General features: G+C 35.7%; 1 protein-coding gene across 3 annotated transcripts in view; it reads left to right on the top strand.

The window, feature by feature from the left end:
• Nucleotides 1-13,540, top strand: part of LOC107745039 (RNA polymerase II subunit A C-terminal domain phosphatase-like) — a 151,586-nt gene that overhangs the window by 3,752 nt on the left and 134,294 nt on the right. For all 3 annotated transcript variants that reach the window (XM_016558871.1, XM_016558870.1, XM_016558872.1), the window contains 6 exons: nucleotides 965-1,048; nucleotides 1,234-1,327; nucleotides 2,507-2,635; nucleotides 4,220-4,370; nucleotides 5,370-5,460; nucleotides 10,010-10,176. In XM_016558871.1, coding sequence (XP_016414357.1) covers nucleotides 965-1,048; nucleotides 1,234-1,327; nucleotides 2,507-2,635; nucleotides 4,220-4,370; nucleotides 5,370-5,460; nucleotides 10,010-10,176 — 716 coding nt within the window. The remainder of the gene's footprint in view (nucleotides 1-964; nucleotides 1,049-1,233; nucleotides 1,328-2,506; nucleotides 2,636-4,219; nucleotides 4,371-5,369; nucleotides 5,461-10,009; nucleotides 10,177-13,540) is intronic.

Raw genomic sequence — 13,540 nt, 5'->3', positions numbered from 1 at the left:
ACTGTTTTACATTCAATTATGTCCTTGACTTTGATTGTTTTAAAAAGTCTTTAATGTACCTTACCTTCATAAAACCTGCAGAAACCCTGAATGAGAAATATACATAAAAAACAAGCAATTTCAACTAACACAAACAGCAAGATATAACTACTATTAAAAAAAAAAAAAACTCAAAGAAGACAGAAGTATCTTACACAATGGGGTTAATTATAAAAATTCACCTCCAGCAGATTACAAGAACGATTGTCTTTTTATTAACTAACATTAACACAGATTAATAAATGTATTGTTCCATGTTCGTTTGTATACCGCGCGCAAGGTTTATGCGCATAGTCCAAGTCTTCTCCGTTTTTAGTGTATCTCTGTGGCAGAATTACAGCGCCACATACTGGTCTGGCATGTATACTACATCGTTTTGTGTCGGTTTTGTGGTTTCGTGTGGACGCAGATATTTCTTGAGACGAGGGGGAAAAAAAGATTGGATAGGGAAAGCTCTGGCTTCGTGTGGACGTAGCCTTAATCATGCCTATTGAGTATTTAAAAAAAATTAAATAAATCAGATGAGCCTTTTGATATGCCTGAACCTGTTACATTAGGAAATATGTCAACAGAGGAAAGAAAACCGTGCCAGTCGGCTCATTTAATGTCATTTACTGTCATTCATGCTTGCTTTTTTGCAGTCTTTAACAGTAGAGGGTGCTGTGCATGTATTAGAAATTGCTCAGTTTTTTGTTATAAAAAAAACAACAGTTTACACTTCTCTTTGCACTTATACTGGAGTTTGGAGAGATGCTTTGCATACATTTTCCCAGTTCCCTGAGTGAAATATCATTATAATGCAGCTTATAGATTACCTTTCCCTATAATTGAGGTTTTTAGCCTGTTAACAAGCATAGTGTATGTATATGAAGTGCATTTGTTTATTGCTGTATTTATTGCTGCACGTTTTTTGTCTTTTTAACAGGAGTGTGATAGCAAAAGTGGAAGAATGCAGTCATCCCATTGTAATGAAGGGCTTGTGTGCCGAATGCGGCCAGGACTTAACTCAGTGAGTCTATATCCACTTTACGTTTGTCTCACTTTACAGTCTCCAGTTCAGAATCGTTTCTCTCCTCTTACCTAAAAAAGTGAAATGACGTCTGTCAGGAGCCATTCAGGAAAAGCTATTGTGTCGGCTCTTAGAGTTATTTCTGTTAGTAGCTATATGGTGCTGAAGATGCTCTTACGTTTCAGACTACAGAGCAAGAATGGAAGGCAGCAGGCGCCCATCTCTACGGCGACCGTTTCCATGGTGCACAGTGTTCCCGAGCTGATGGTCAGCTCAGAGGTGAGTGCCTAGCGTTTGCCACTTCTGAGGATGGAGATTCTTAATGTATTCCAATCGGAATCGAACAACAAACTGGTGTGAATGTCATTTCAAACAAAATCATAAATCTCAGTTTGGGGGGTTTAGGAGTTCGAAACTTTCTCTAAATGTTTGCTCTGATATAGGCTCACTGACTCCGGTTCATTTCTTCTATTCAGTCTATCAGAGTCAGACACAAGTAAAGACATGAACACACTGGAGAGCTGCTTTATTGTAGAAACTAAAGAAGTAATTCCAATCGAACGCGAAACTGACACAGTTTTTTCATATTTAATAATGTAAATCTGCTTGCTTTAAAGGTGACATATCATTAAAAACTGACCTTTTCCGTGTTTAAGTGCTATAATCGGGTCCCTGGTGCATCTACCAACCCAGAAAACGTGAAAAAGAACAACCCAGTAAATTTTTATTTGGTAAGCCTTTCTCTGCAAGCTTGTGAAAAGACGAGCCGCTCGGATTTCGCTCCCACCGTGACGTAGAAAGGGGATCTTATGATATTATCGCCCCTTAATCTGCATGTTTCCACCCACGGCGCCGCCATTGTGTTTTCGCAAGCGACAGTGGTGTACCAGTTCGAAAGTTTGAGCAAAGCATGCTATCAGTTCTGTCTTTGGCTGCACTGACGAGCTCAGAACACTGTTTAGAGTCCAGAGAGCAGTGGATTCATTGATTTATTTACTGTATATTACGGTGCCACACAGATCCAATATAAACATGCAATTTCTTTCTCAGCTGTTTTCCTTAACAGACATAACCGACTGTTTTTGTAACTCGTGTGTTTTTTTTAACATAAACGTGTGTGTATTTGACAGTTTAATCGCAATAAGACATGAAAGAGAGCTTAGTTTAGTACTCACATGCCGCGTGACAGCCGCTTTCTGTGCGTGTGCTTCGGATGTGTGCACTAAGAAAACCTTATATCAGAAGTTTAAACTAATATGCTGACTGGATACTTTCTTATCAGGCGCCTTTAAAGGTAAAGTGTGTAATTCATGTTTTTGTGATGATTTGTGGGGTCAAATACATTTCAAAGGGGCTTTAATAAGCGGTTGTGTATAAAATGGTGTTTGTGTTTACTCTGCACAATCAGTGTCTGGTGTACAAAAGCAGTGTTTTTTGTCTCTGTGTGTCTGTGAGCAGCAAGCGGAGCAGCTTGGCCGAGAGGACCAGCAAAGGCTTCACAGGAACAGGAAGTTAGTGCTGATGGTGGATCTGGACCAAACGCTGATCCACACCACTGAACAGCACTGCCAGCGCATGTCCAACAAGGTAACAGTTAAAAACATTGCACTACACTACCATGCAGAAGTTTGGGGTCAGTAAGATTTAACAAAGCTGCATTTATTAGATCAAAAATACAGTAAAAATAGTAATATTGTAAAATATTATTTATATTTAAAATATAATTAGTATTTAATTATAAAAAGATAGTTTTATAATTAAATATATCTTAAAATGTAATTTATTCCTGTGATGTAAAGCTGAATTTTCTGCTGAGTCTTCAGTGTCACATGGTCCTTCAGAAATCATTCTAATATGCTGATTTGCTGCTCAAAAGACATTTCTGATTATTGTCATTTTTTTCGAGTTCAGAATTTATTTGAAATGAAATCGTTTGTTACATTGTGAATGTTTTTATTGTCACTTTTGATAAATTTAATGCATCCTTGATGAATAAAAGTATTCATTTCTTCTCAGTTTTTTAAAGAATTCTTTAGAAGTTCAAAAGAACAGGATTTATTTGAAATAGAAAATCTTTACAACATTATAAATCTTTTAACTGTCACTTCTGAACAGCATCAGTTTCTTTAAAAAGTCTAAAACCCTAAACGGTAATTAAAAATGCAGGAACAATTATACTCAATATTAATGGATATTGTATCATCTTCTAGAAGACATTATTTAATGCCCAGGGCAGAGAGAAACATCTATAAGAATTCATTTATACCTGCAGTAATTGGATATTTAAATCAAAACACTAAGGTGGAACGATCTGATATGTTTTTTTGACATCTATGTGGTTTTTAATGTTATGTAGTATGTTTGAGGCCATTGGGTTGACAAAGTTATTGTATTGTATTGTTTTTTGAGTGTTATTGAAGTAACATAGATTTTTCTTTGTTTCATTGGTTTCTTTTGTGCTCATATGACATTTTTAAGGCATTTGTTTAATCTGTCATTGGTTTGCTGTGTTATGGTGGCTTCAAAAGGTTTATCTACAGTACCTTCATTTTGTTTGAGTTTAGCAGTAACAAAAATAAGATGTAGACAGCCGTACGGTTTTCTTTGACTTCTTAGTGATCTCATCTATGTTTTTCTATGAACTCCAGCGATTGTGGGTGTAACTGGAAGCGTTGCTTTGAAGAGCCTAAATGCAGCCGAGCATTGATTGATTTCTATTTAAATGACTGCATCGTACTCTTTTTCTCAGCTATCATCCATTTTCGATTCATTCTTCTCGTAGGCGTTAACGCGTTCGTTCTGCCAGGCGTGCATTCACTCAGCTCGAGCAAAAAATAATCTCAGATCTTTATACCAAACAATTACTAGACCATTAACTGAGCTATCAAAGGCTCAAATGCTTTCCTCAAAGACTGCATTATGTCCGCTATCAGAAATTGTGCTGCTTTTAAAGCATTTTCCAGAGCAGTTCTATTGAAATGAATGTTAACTGGACTGTAATGCAGCAGTATAGAATATGTATATGCTTTTCAATCTAAGCAGATGCACTGCTATTCAGATGTGTAGATTTTTTAATACTTTCTTTTAGAAAGGATGCATTTAATTGATCAAAAGTGACAGTAAAGACATATATTCATTTTCTCTAACTTCCTTGCAATGTTTTTTTTCCAGGGAATCTTTCATTTCCAGCTGGGACGGGGGGAGCCTATGCTTCATACACGACTGCGGCCTCACTGCAAAGACTTTCTAGAAAAGATCGCCAAACTCTATGAGCTGCACGTGTTCACCTTTGGCAGCCGTTTATACGCTCACACCATTGCAGGTACATTGTTGTGATGTGACACATTGAATGATTGAATGAAACATGAATGATACTTCAAACGCAGGACAGGTGCGATATTATTTTTCTAACCGATCAGAATTTTTGATTCTCACCCGGTGGATGATAAAACCCATCAAAAAAGTCCCATATCTCATATTTGGCCTTTCACAGTGACACCAGGTGGCAGCATTTGTTCATATGTTTCAGCATTTGCTCAGTGTTTTGACTTTGAAGATGAATATATTTTTTGCTGTGTTTGGTTATTTAATGCAACATATTAACAATAAATGCGTCAAAACAAGTGTCATCTGCAAGAACTGTCCCATTATCTGCTTTGATAAAAGCCTCTGCTAAATGACTAATAAACAAGAAATTGGTTTAGTGAGGGTGTTTATTATAGCCGTCTATAATATACCCTATACATTTCTAATAGTAACCTTTATGAGTGCTACATTAATTCTTTAATTTAGGTCAGAGTGTTTATTATTGGAAGTGTAATTGGTAGTGTCGGGTCTGGTTTTAGCTCAGGTAGGATTTTGCAGGATATCATCAGCACAGTAAAATGATCAGGTTTCAGGTGTGTAGCATCCTTTGAACGAGACCTGAAGTGTTCTTGCATTAAGTGAGCTTCATATTTGGCATCTCGCACATTTGAATCTCTTAATATTTGGCCTCAGTGCTTCCCACAAACCCAAATGGTTGGACACAATCAGCAGTAGAAAAGACACAATAAAGGAAGTAGCTCAACTTTTCTGAATTAAAGTCTTGATTTATTGTACTGTAGTGCAGGCAGGAGATTGAAAGCTTTGAAAGCATTGGTTCATTTTATTTTTCCTGTTTTCCTTTTATTACAGCTGTAAGTAGTCTCAATGCAGTCCGAGCGAAACTACAGCATTTATAGCTCTGCTTCCAGCTGTAATTTAGACTTCATCTTTAAAAGAAATGACTGTTTCCTCTCTTTCTCTCACTCATACCAATTTATTTTTCTCTTTTAAAAAGGTTTTTTAGACCCTGAAAAGAAGCTCTTCTCTCATCGGATCATGTCTAGAGATGAATGCATTGACCCCTTGTCTAAGACAGGCAACCTCAGGTGAGGCATGTTTCACTCAGTTCTGTCTTCTACTTCTGGAGTAGTTTAGCCTTCAGCATCTTTCTTGTTTTAAACCCATAAATAATAATGTACTCGTTCTAATAAATTTATATTGTAATGTATGCATTCTAATATATTAAAATCATCTTAACATTGCTGGTAGGTTATCATTGCACAAATCAACACACTCTCTACGTTTAAAAAAAAAAATTAGAAGAGTTCTAAACATCGCAGGGATGCTTTGATCAAAAGTGACAGTACAATTATTTTGAACTTTTTGTTCATCAAAGAATCATGAAAATGTAACGCGGTTTCCAAAAAAACATTAAGCAGCACAAGTGCTTTCAAAATTGATAACGGTAAGAACCCTTATTATTAATTGTGCACCAATCATGAATGATTTCTGAAGGATCATGTGACACTGAAGACTGGCGTAACAATGCTGAAAATTCAGCTTTGATCACAGGAATAAATTACATTTTAAAATAAATTCAAATAGAACATAGGTATTTTATATTGTAAAATATTTAGAATTTTGTTTACTGTATGTTTGATCAAATAAATGCAGCCTTGCTGAAAATAAGAGATGTCTTTCAAAAACATGAAAAAATTGTGCTGACCCTGAACGTCTGAATGGTGTGTGTGTGATTTCCACATTGTCTGACATTTTCATAACAGGAAATAATTTCCTTGTTTAGAGTATGATTAGAGAATTGTTCTTTCTTTCTTTCCTTATTTTTGTACTTATTCTTTAGTTGAATTAATTTTTAAAGGTTAAAAGATAAAAGTCAAGCATCTAAAGTGTTTTTCTTGTTAAGTGTAAAGCTTATTCAACCTCATGTGACAATGCAGAGTGTTTTTCTTGACTCCAGCAGTGTGCACGAGTGCTTGTGCACAGAAGAGACGTGTATTTCTGAAGGGCTTCAGAGAACAGCTCTGATTCAACTTAAGACTAAACGTGCTTTCAAGTGCAGATATAAGGTGCTGTTTCGCAGACCCCTGCTTTTTACCCACATCTATATTCATTCGGCTCTGCATGACAGATCAAGAATACGGTGAACACTGAATACATTTAACACTTCAATGTATTCGTTTATGCAGCATGATCTTATTTCAGTCAATCTATACATTATTATTATTATTATTATTGTTATTTATTTATCAATTTACAATATAACAACAATCAAAACAATAAAACAAATATTCTACATTAAGTAGCATCAGAGTATACAAATATGAAAACATACATCATCAAATTCAATTTGTGTTCGCAAATTAAAACGAAATAAAATGACAGCACATGTGAATGGTCAGTGTGATAACAATAGTTGTATAGGCATGAGTCAAAGGGTTCATAATTGGTTAAAAAATATATATTCCAGGTCTGTAAGAAGATGTGGGTTTTGTTTTTAAACTGTATGTTAAACACTGTAAAAAAAAATTCTGTAGTTTTTACAAAATAATTTTGGCAGCTGTGGTTGCCAGAATAATTTTGTAAAAAATACAGAAAAACTGTAAACACATTTACGGTATAAAAATAAATTTTACAGTATAAAATTGTAATTTACAAACAAGAAAATTTGAATGTAAACCAGTAAATTCAACAATTCACACTGCTATTAAAATCTGTTTTGTACCTTTAACATACTGACAACCACCATAATAATGCAGGTGGTAAAAGAGAAAGCCACATGAAGAATCAAAGCTCATCACAAGTAGCTTCGCCACAAGCAGAAGTATATACTAATATATAGAAGGTGCACAGAGTCATTCATGCAAACACAAAACACCATCATGGTAACACACATGATACTTAAATAATGCATTAAACTTTCATTAAACGACAGAAGATGTAACATAAAGCCCAAATAACCATAACTAATTACAAAAACTATTAAAAAAACATGATTATTTAAACAAAATACTTTCAAATGTGGAGTGTCATGCAGGGAATTCTGGGAATATCAGTTTACAGGTTTTTTGTTTATTTGTTATTTTTACTTCTAAAAACTGTAAAATTAACAGCATTTTACTGTAAAATTATATGAAATGTCTGGTTAGATATTTTACAGTTTTTCCCTGCATATACAGTAGTACGGGAACTTACTGTTAACCTATTAACAGTTTTTTTCCGTAGCGTTTTTACAAAATTTTACAGTTAAAATTACACTTATTTTTTACAGTGAATATTCCACATGCAGTGTGTCCTTTTATGATATTTTTAAATAGTTCAAATGTTGGAGGGTGTTCCTTTTTCCATTTTAATAGAATACATTTCTTAGATACGTAAGAAATCAGACCTACCCTTTTAATAAGTAAAGGGTCTGATATCTCATTTAAGTCCTCCCCAAAAAGATATATTAAAGGAGTCTTGTGATATTTCTTCCCCAGGACAATCACAGAGAACTAATGTACACTATCCCAAAACTCCTTTAGTTTTTCGCAGTTCCAAAAAATGTGCATAATGGTGCCCTTATGTGTCTTACATCTGTTGCACAAAGCAGATGCACCAGGATATATCTAATCTTACTAAGGCGAACTGGGGTCAAGTATATTCTTTGTATAAAATTGTAATTTTGTTCTATTATTTTGTTACTAGAGAATGAGAAAAAGACACACTTGTATACAACATCCCACTGATCATAATCAAAGTTACAACCAAGATCTTTTTGTCATACGCTTTTTAATGAAGTTAAAGATGACTCGGCTTGAACGCTTAAGATTGCATACATCTCAGATATTTTTCCCTTCAATATTGACGTGTTCTCTAGAATGATTTGTAATTTAGAGATATGACCCTTTGCAAGAAGATCTTTAATCAAATGTCTGAGTTGTAAGTACTTGTAAAAATCTTAATTGTCAATATCAAATTCACTTTTTAAAATAATGATCTTTAAAAAAGCATCATATGACCCCTTTAAAAGAGAACTATACAAACTTTAAGCCTGTAAAACATTTTGGGGTGGTTTGTTTTCCGTTCTTTCTGAAAATACGCCTCATTTCTGTGAAGCGTTTCTCTCTCTTGTACATTTTTCATGTTATTTCCTTTGAGGTGAAACACTCAGAAGATATTTGAACCTGAATCTCAACATTTTAATCATTAAAATGACCTGAAAAAGGCACTTTGAGTTTATAATTTAAAATGACAACTTAAGTCTTTCTTACCTTTTTCACCGTATGTAAGTTTACATTACATTACATTACTATCTTGTTGTTAATTGTAAAGTTTAACAGCGTGTTAAATTTAAACAAGTACTAATATTTATAGTATTTAAGCATTAGTTATTCTGCATTGGTCGTTTAAAAACGTCTTCGAGCCAGAGTTGTTAGATTTTTCTTGTTTTATGCAATAACTACGCAGGAGGAAGTCCAATTCACTTCTCTTTCCTCGTGTCAGACTGTTAATATGTGTGGGTTTCGTATGGAGCTCTCATACTGACCTTGAAGGAAGAACAGTCTCACAGAGCAGCCGGTATCATACAAAGACAGTCACGATCGGACTTCAGCGGCGCACAGATTACTTTCTTTAGGTCGATAAACCTACAGAAGCCAAGCCTCTGCAGCCCAATGCTTCTATTAGTGTGAATGACTTTGTTTGCCATTTCAAAACTCAAGCTGTTGGAAAGATGTTCTTGGGGGCTGTTTAGATGCGCCAGACATTCACAGATAAATCTATACTCATTACGCTGTTTACCCAGAGACCCCAGATGCGTTTGGACCCTCGAGATGTACTTCAAAATGTCTGAATAACAAAATTTCCCAGCATTTATTTGAAAGGCAGACAGCACAAACACACTTTTTACATTGCATTGCGACATTTTGTGGTTGTGAGATGTTAATTAACGTTAGTTAATTGATTTTCTGCACCTGTGGTTCATCTCTAAGGACATCTGGGAGAACTGACTTCATACATCCACTAAAAATCACTTTGAGACCAGCTAATTGTCTAAATCGTTTTTGGCCACACTATTTTTGGTATTGTACCAGTGTTAATGTTATAAAATTCTCATTGACATTTTGGTCTTGGCAGGCTGGCACTGTCTGGGTGCTGTTCATTTAGTCATAACCAACCACCAGCTGCTAAATATGAGCGTCTAAAAATGTCAGTGTGACCGTAAAACTGTGTGTTTTTAAAAACAATTTTTTTTAGAAATTTGTCCAGCATTTATTTGAAAGGCAGACAGCACAAACACACTTTTTACATTGCATTGCGACATTTTGTGGTTGTGAGATGTTAATTAACGTTAGTTAATTGATTTTCTGCACCTGTGGTTCATCTCTAAGGACATCTGGGAGAACTGACTTCATACATCCACTAAAAATCACTTTGAGACCAGCTAATTGTCTAAATCGTTTTTGGCCACACTATTTTTGGTATTGTACCAGTGTTAATGTTATAAAATTCTCATTGACATTTTGGTCTTGGCAGGCTGGCACTGTCTGGGTGCTGTTCATTTAGTCATAACCAACCACTAGCTGCTAAATATGAGCGTCTAAAAATGTCAGTGTGACCGTAAAACTGTGTGTTTTTAAAAAAAAATTTTTTTAGAAATTTGTTCCCCTGTGGAGACTCCATGGTGTGCATCATAGACGACCGAGAGGACGTTTGGAAGTTCGCCCCCAACCTCATCACAGTGAAGAAATACATCTACTTCCAGGGCACCGGTGACATCAACGCCCCACCGGGCTCACGAGAGGCCCAGATGGTCAGAAAAGGTAATGTTTATTTTCCCAGCGACTCTAATTAACGATAATGCTCGGCAAACTGGACATTAGCCCTAGTGTCTTCTGTCTGTATAGCATGCTAACTTCTAAGGCAGAATCTTGAGCTAAAGTAAATTGTGAAAAGAGCGTCTCAAAGAACAAATCCAGTTTTTTTCAATAGGAATCTACACGAATTGGAATAAAAGATTTCCACATGCAGATTTTGCAACAAATTTGCTGCTTTGACCAACAGGAAAATGACTTCTGTGTGAGGTCATACATTGCTACGCGATGGACAGTAGACCATTTTTTCGGGTGAAATTTTGCCCAAATTTTACTGTGCCTGCATCTTAAAGGAATAGTTTACCCAAAAATGATTTAAAAAAAAAAAATTTTACTCACCCTTAGGACATCCAACATGTAGAGGAGTTTGTTTCTTCATCAGATTTGAACAGAGAAATGTAGCATTACATCACTTGCTAACAAGTGGATCCTCTGCAGTGAATGGGTGCCGTCAGAATGAGAGTCCAAACAGCTGTTAAAAACATCACAATAATCCATAAGTAATCCACACCACTCCAGTCCATCAATTAATGTCTTGTGAAGAGAAAAGCTGCGTGTTTGTAAGAAACATCCATCAAGACGTTTCTAACTTCAAATGGTTGCTTCCCACTAAAATACGAGTCCTCTATCCATAATATTGCTTTTTCCAGTGAAAAAGTAGTCTTTTCTGAATCAGTAGAGAAATCTGCACAGATCAAGAACTGTTTATGAGTGAAAACGGTTCAAAACAAATGTGACCCTGGACCAAAAAACCAGTCATAAGGGTTCATTTTTTGAAATTTAGATTTATACATCACCTGAAAGCTGAATAAATAAGCTTTCCATTGATGTATGGTTTGTTAGGATAGGACAATATTTGGCCGAGATACAACTATTTGAAAATCTGGAATCTGAGGGTGCAAAAAAATCTAAATATTGAGAAAATCACCTTTAAAGTTGTCCAAATGAAGTTCTTAGCAATGCATATTACTGATCAAAAATTAAGTTGTGATGTATTTACAGTAGGACATTTACAAAATATCTTTATGGAACATGATCTTTACTTAATATCCTAATGATTTTTGGCATAAAAGAAAAATCAATAATTTTGACCCATACAATGTATTTTTGGCTATTGCTACAAATATACCCCAGCGACTTAAGACTGGTTTTCTGCTCCAGGGTCACAAATATGTTAGCGGATTTTGATGTGAAAGAACATCAGGGGATGGTTGTTTTCACTGGAGGAAACTTTATTACTGATTATGGATTTTGACCAGAAGCAATGGTTAAAACGCCTTTTATTCTGACGGCACCCATTCACTGCAGAGGATCCATTGGTGAGCAAGTGATGATGTAATACTAAATTTCTCCAAATCTGTTCTGATAAAGAAACAAACTTATCTACATCTTGGTTGACCTTAGGGTGAGCACATTTTTAACACATTTTAAGTTTTGGGTGAACTATGCCTTTAAAAATTTGGTTAAAGTGAATAAAAAATGCTGTTTGGAGCAGTCGTCATGACAGGAGTTCACGTATGATGCCTTAAAATTAGGGCTGGGTTATCGAAATTAAAATTAGGGATTCGATTTGACTATATGAATGAATATAGATTTAATACAAATCCTATATTTATAAAAAATGAACAGTGAACATAAGATTACAAATGGTTAATTAATAGGAAATTAAGAGCCACAAACCTGTATATTAAACACTTTTTATTTTAGGTACACTTGGGTACAATAAAACAAAACCCCACTATATATTTCAAATGCAGACAATGAATAGACAGAATTTTGATGCAAGATGAAAAACTGATGCTAAAAATTGGACAAGTCAGAACAGTCGCATGCCTTGAGGCAAATAAGGGGGTGACATCTAGTGGATTAGACTAGTAATAAGATTAACGTAAATCTTATGTTCAATGTTTGCAGAAATAAATATTGAAAAAAATAGATTCGTGGCCTTTGAGAATCGATATTGAATCGACCACATTTTTAAAAACGATATATCGAAAAATCTATTTTTTTGCCCAGCCCTACTTAAAATGTGGTCGGCTCTCTAGATATTGGAACACAGCTATTTGTCTTCTGTTCAGTCTATCAATGTGAATTCGTTTGAGTATTTCCTGGTTCATTTTTATTACAGATGAATATTGCTCATAAGTATTACTGAAGAAGTTAATTAGATTTCGTTCAAATTGCAAAACTTTTTTGGGTGGGAAAGTAGTTCTGCTCGCTCTCCAGCAGGGAGGGTTTAATAAGAAGCGATGGTGGTGTTTTAATAAAGGCGCGTGTGCGTGACCTCTCTCTGTGAGCTCTGAAATAATCTGCTTACCAGAGGAGAGGAGCGCACTGCATTTTACAGCAGTTCCAGGAAACACGCTGCCAGCGGAGGTCAACCAGCAGCGGGATCTATTAAACTGATTTGCTCCTGCACAAACTAAAGAAAGTTCACAGCCTATGCAGAGGCTTTGTCTGTCAAGAGCTGTTTGAAGTGAGTCCCTGCGGGCTGGACACACAGGAAACAAAGTTACAAGAACATTAGAAATGTCTGTTTGTGAACTCCGTTCACTGGGTGAAGAGGGGTTCAAGTGGAGCTTCTCTTTTGAAGGTTAAAGCATGTTTGTGGTTGACCCTTTGTCTGTATATCTTGTGAGAGATGTACAAAATCAAAATCAATTAGTGAATGGTTGTCTGACCAACCAGTGGTCTAGTACAGTGGTTCTCAACCTTTTGACTTTAAGGCCCATTGTATTTGAAGGTCCCTCCCTAGCCCTATTATTTTTAGAATTACTTTAATCTATGGGCACTCTTAGTCTCCTAGTTAAATAATTAAAAGTAAAATAATTCAATTTCAGGATTCTAGACATTTTAAGAGCTTAATGTTCTTCAGCAAAGATTTAATGACTCCATGACTCCAAAGTTAAGATTTTAAGATAAAGATTAAGATAAAGACTATTTAAAGTCCGTGTAAAGCAACATTAAAGGCACAATATGTAATTTTCGCTGCTGGAGGGTGCGTATTCAAAATAAACAAATAGACAAAGGCGTAGTTTTATGACGCCTTGACTGAGTGTGGAATCATGGGAGTTGTGGTCTTCATCCCCACAGCCGATGCAATCCGACGGGACTCGGGCAGAAATCATGTTCATGGATGAGCTAATGATTTATTAACGTAGTAGAATGAAGCAGGGTGAGGCTGAAAGCCGTCGAAACGAAACGAGGCCGCTGAACGAGCGTGACACACGGCTCGAAAGCAGCGGAGCTTTTATTATGCCACAGTCGACTGCTTCCGCTCCTTCCGGTCGTGCGTATGTGGGGTAAAGCAGCG

Source organism: Sinocyclocheilus rhinocerous, unplaced genomic scaffold (genome assembly GCF_001515625.1).
Source record: "Sinocyclocheilus rhinocerous isolate Xijiao unplaced genomic scaffold, SAMN03320098_v1.1 scaffold438, whole genome shotgun sequence".
NCBI lineage: Eukaryota > Metazoa > Chordata > Actinopteri > Cypriniformes > Cyprinidae > Sinocyclocheilus > Sinocyclocheilus rhinocerous.
Note: the sequence above shows the minus strand (reverse complement) of the source record. Positions and strands in the feature narration are given on the sequence as shown.